Raw genomic sequence first — 4,719 nt, forward strand, 5'->3', positions numbered from 1 at the left:
ATAGTTATAATACCCCCCTCCCCAACTGTTGAGTGTTTTCAGCGTTATATCGCAGCTCGAACCTTGGTTCTTCCGAACTGCACCCCTTCCAACTATATGTTACATTAAATCACCTCCATTCCAAAACCGCGATATTTTTCTTTCTTAGCTCAGTACTGAATTATTATTTTTGTGTGATATTTTTATAACTTCTTATTCATTGATTGGGCTTACAGCTCTAAAATAAATGGGCGCTACATTTTATTACTGCATAATGAATGGTTACGCAAATACATAACAGGTAGCAGCTCTACTTACAAGTCTACATAAACTTTGGTAATTCTGGCGTTGTTTTTTTAAAGAACCAAGCTACTCAATGGGCTATTTATACTCTGCTAACTGAGGGTATATAGATTTACTGCTGAGCCATCGGAGGGCTAATTTTAGTAGCAATCATATCCACAAATATATCAACTTCTGTTCGACTTATTTCACAATCCTGAACCGGACTATAAATAATAATGTAAATTAAATTTAAAAAAAATTATTGTACCATAAATTGGAGCTCGGTTTTTTGTGGTGGACAGAACACAGATAGTCTATTTTAAAGTTTTGTGCTAAAACAAACAAATAAACCATGACATATGCGTTATTTTTCATTAAGTTATAACCAAAGTTGATTTTAAAAAAATAAGTCAATTAGTGTTATTTTGTTGCTGAACAATACGGTTTTTGTTTTTAATGAATATTTTTTTGTAAAATTATGCCGTTGATAAACTACAATTAAACAAAATAATATGCTAATAAATTATTAAATTCATTATTTAATGAATATATATTAATTTGTTCACAGATGGAAGACTTGTCGAAACTAATGGGCAGTTTTGGGCCCTGGCACCTTTCAATATGTATCATTACAAGTTTTTCCTGGATCCCTATTGCAATGCACACTATGGCTATCCCATTCCTTGCTCTTCCGATGGATTTTTGGTGTGTATTCCCTAACAGCTTTTTCAACTATACTTTTAACCAAACAGAAGAAGAGGGAACACAACTAGACACCTGTCACAGCATGCGAAACGGAAATAAGACCGCCTTATGTGAACAATGGAATTATGACACCCAATACTACCATTCCATAGTCTCAGAGGTGAGAAATAATTGGTTGCGCTATTACGAATGATGATAGAAAAGACTTATTTTAAAGCTTTCAAGAAACACATCATAGAAAAGACATTTAAATGCTATTCTTCCTCTTGTATTAAAGTTATAACTTTGAGAATGAGAATCATTTACCAAACTTTCTAGTATTCCGGAATTCAATGCTTTGAATAAATCAAGTGTTCAATAATCCAAGTTAAAGTGGCTGTTAACTTTGTAAACGACATTTTAACCAACAGAAGAATAAAAAATTGGTATATGTAAGCTGTCGAACATGATTGACGGCAGTGTATTCATACTTAGTCAAATTTGGGACGCAGATTAGCCTTATGGTAGGGAATTTCAAAGCTGGCCAGCCGTGATTGCATACGTACGATTCCACAAAATTTCCCCCGAACTATAGGCTGTAGTTGCGGTATAAGAATGACAGTATGAATGCTGGATAGTAGGGTTCTAACGATTGCTTACCTTCCTTCTGGTCAGTAACACAAAATTAGGGACGGTGGCAAGTAGCCATAATAACTCTGCTATAAATACAAATGTTAAGTGAAATTAATCGAATTAGATAATAAAATACCATTTACTTAATTATTATAGTTTATTTACGGTATAATAATATTGATTTTTCAGAAAAGAAAGACTAAAAACATGATCAATAATTATCATACTACTGAAATGTTCTTCTCCTAACTTTGAAACAACAACAAAAAGTCCCCCCCCCATATTCTTAGTGTCGCATTCCTGTCAAACTTTGATTTAAGTAAAACGTAAATTAGTAAATGCATGGTTAAGCAAGAAAAAAAATTCCTTTTCATTCTTTTATTAAAAAATAGTTTTATATTCACCAATAAAATAATAAGAGCAATAAAAAGGTCTTTGTGACAGTACTCATATTAATAAGGTATGACAAGTGTCACTTAAAAATTTAACAGAGCAAATAATATTATTTAGCGTCATGTATGGTTAATATAGTTCTATCAACAATTAAAACTCTATATCAGGATTTATTCTGGAAGGAAGCAGATCTTTTTTTTCGATCACAGTTGCAATTTTGGTAAACATGCTTTACGTTATGCTTTTTTATATTTTTAGTGGGATTTGGTGTGTTGGAGAGAATGGCTGATATCGTTCTCTTTACATTGTGTTTTATACTTGCTCACTCTGACCCACAGAAAATAAATATCGTTTAAAGGCTATAACAATTTAGGAAAAGAGAGCTCCCAGTTTAACATTTTCTAATAAGTTGGGAAGCAAGAAGATTTACATTACGCGGGGGAGGCCTTTTATATATCATATATTATTGCTTGGAAGATGTTACCTTCAGAGAGATTTTCCACATCATTGCATCTTATGTTTTATTGGTCAAGAGAACCAAGGACGATTTAATGGAATCCGAATTACTTTTGTGTGTTTGGGTTGAGCTTCTAGTATTTGTGTATTACATTTTCTTTACAAACATTGCTTTTTATAGAACGTACTTCAACGTTAACGCCTACTATGTAGACTCTGTAAGTGAAACCCAACTGATGAGTCATTGCATTCTAATCATTATATGTTTTTGTTTTATCACTGCATACACTTAGTTAGAACGGTATATTAATTAGTTATATTAATTTTAGTTCTGATATATGTAGGTAGCTTGCTTTGATGATAATTTAATGATAATATTTATGTGTGTATGTACATGCTACACATAAAAATGGTATATTGTTAATTTAAAACATATCGAGAGTTGTTCTAAAACACTTTGTTCGTCAGATTATCTTCACGTGCAGTTAGAGAAGGAAAATATATCAATTAAGAAATTCTAATTTTATTCAAATTAAATGCAATCCAAAAATGACATCGATCTGTATCCTAATACCAAACGTGAACACGTGTCCTAACATACCTGTCAGCCAAGTGTCCTAAAACCAGAAGACCAGCCATCATGCCAGCCATGTAGACGGACTGACAGACGAGTAATCAATAAAACTCGTATTCCAAAAACTATTAATGGCACAAAAAGCTAAATAACTGTAACCCAGGTTAATCCTCCATCTCCTCTAGAAAAAACAACAACAACAAAAACAGTGTTAAATCCAATGAATCTATCCATAAATTCAACGCTCATTACGTGACCTTTTATAACGTATGGTTCAGCGGTAAATTTGAGGTCTTATGACGCAAACAAGTTCATGGTTCGACCCCTGTGACTGACACCACGCAGGTAGCTCATTGTGCAGCTTTGCGCTTACAACCAAGGAATCACGTGAACTTCAGTGATAAATTCGTTAAGAATCCGAAAAACAATACTTTAATTATAAGGAAGATAAAGCACTTTATAAACTTTGTTGCTTCTCTTAGCAACAAAACAATTATGTTTAAATTTTAGAGGTAAAATAGAAATATTATTTGAAAAGAAACACTATTGGTTTTCCACTATGTCTCATCTTTGTGAGTCAGGCTATAACTACTTTTTTATGTAAAGTATACTATACAATTCTAGAAGGTAATGAAAAAGAAAACAGAAAGTTTTCTGTTTAATCATTAATAGTTAATTTTGTCGATCTTTATTTGAAATACTAGATCAAAATAGCTACTAAGCAAAAAATATAGCTAAAAGGAGTACGTTTAGTTAAGCTCTTGCATATTTATTTGAATACGTTTTCTTTTCGGATGCCATTTTATTTTAAAATTCATATTTAATTTCATTCCAAATGACTGACCTTACAAAATTATACCACAGAATTACCATTTCAGTGGATTTCCAGGTCAAATATTTTTCAAGTTTTTTACGGGTTTTATTTTAGCTACCAAATTTTAGTACACTATTTCAGGATAATGTGAAATAAATGATCGTTAATATATTGATGATATCGTGGCTTTCCACGCAAATATATAAAAGGTGCTCACTAAGGGATCGAGTAGAAACATTGGTGCAATGTTAGTCATTATTATCTATTATCGCGAATATTTAGATGATCTCAGTATATATGCTTGTATGAATTAAAAATTGCAACTTGAACCACTCTTAACGTTAGATAAAAAATAAACTGTGTGTGCGTTATACGTTATCCTTACTTCCCAGGATGGGTAGGAGACCCGTGTTGATGGGTGCATTATTTTTGACTGGAGTCAGTGGGATTGGTGCAGCTTTTTCACCGTCTTTTACAGTTTTTGTAGCTTTTCGGTTTCTTATTGCGATGGGTGCCGCCACTGCAGTGAGTGTATCATTTTGTTTAGGTAAGTTACAACCAAAATTAATTATTCAAGATACACTTTAGTCCTAAATGTTACAATTTTGATAAATAAACTGTGAAAACACTTATATTCCCTTACTACTATTTGTAATTTTTGTAAATGTATTAAATTATATATATATGTGAATATTTTATATCCATTTAAATTAGTTAACCAAACAAAATTTTACTAAAAATTAAGATTACTTAATCATCGCAAGTGAATATTCCTAATATAATTATTGTCGCAAAAGTAATAAAAGATAATTACTATAATCATTACATCATCAGAAAATGTTCAGATTTTAATTTAAAAAGTTGTCTTTTGTCTACAGTTACAGAAGTTATAGGCACGAAT

General features: G+C 31.7%; 1 protein-coding gene and 1 long non-coding RNA gene across 3 annotated transcripts in view; both read left to right on the plus strand.

The window, feature by feature from the left end:
• LOC111085466 overlaps nt 1-2,274 on the plus strand; it is a 10,281-nt gene extending 8,007 nt beyond the window's left edge. For both annotated transcript variants that reach the window (XR_002610297.1, XR_002610296.1), the window contains exons 2-3: nt 833-1,129; nt 2,233-2,274. This is a non-coding gene — a long non-coding RNA (uncharacterized LOC111085466). The remainder of the gene's footprint in view (nt 1-832; nt 1,130-2,232) is intronic.
• A 1,680-nt stretch (nt 2,275-3,954) lies between these two features.
• Nucleotides 3,955-4,719, plus strand: part of LOC106458026 (organic cation transporter protein-like) — a 12,984-nt gene continuing 12,219 nt past the window's right edge. The window contains exon 1 of the mRNA XM_022384146.1: nt 3,955-4,365. Coding sequence (XP_022239854.1) covers nt 4,212-4,365 — 154 coding nt within the window. The 5' untranslated portion in view covers nt 3,955-4,211. The remainder of the gene's footprint in view (nt 4,366-4,719) is intronic.

This window comes from Limulus polyphemus, unplaced genomic scaffold (genome assembly GCF_000517525.1).
Source record: "Limulus polyphemus unplaced genomic scaffold, Limulus_polyphemus-2.1.2 Scaffold405, whole genome shotgun sequence".
Classification (NCBI taxonomy): domain Eukaryota; kingdom Metazoa; phylum Arthropoda; class Merostomata; order Xiphosura; family Limulidae; genus Limulus; species Limulus polyphemus.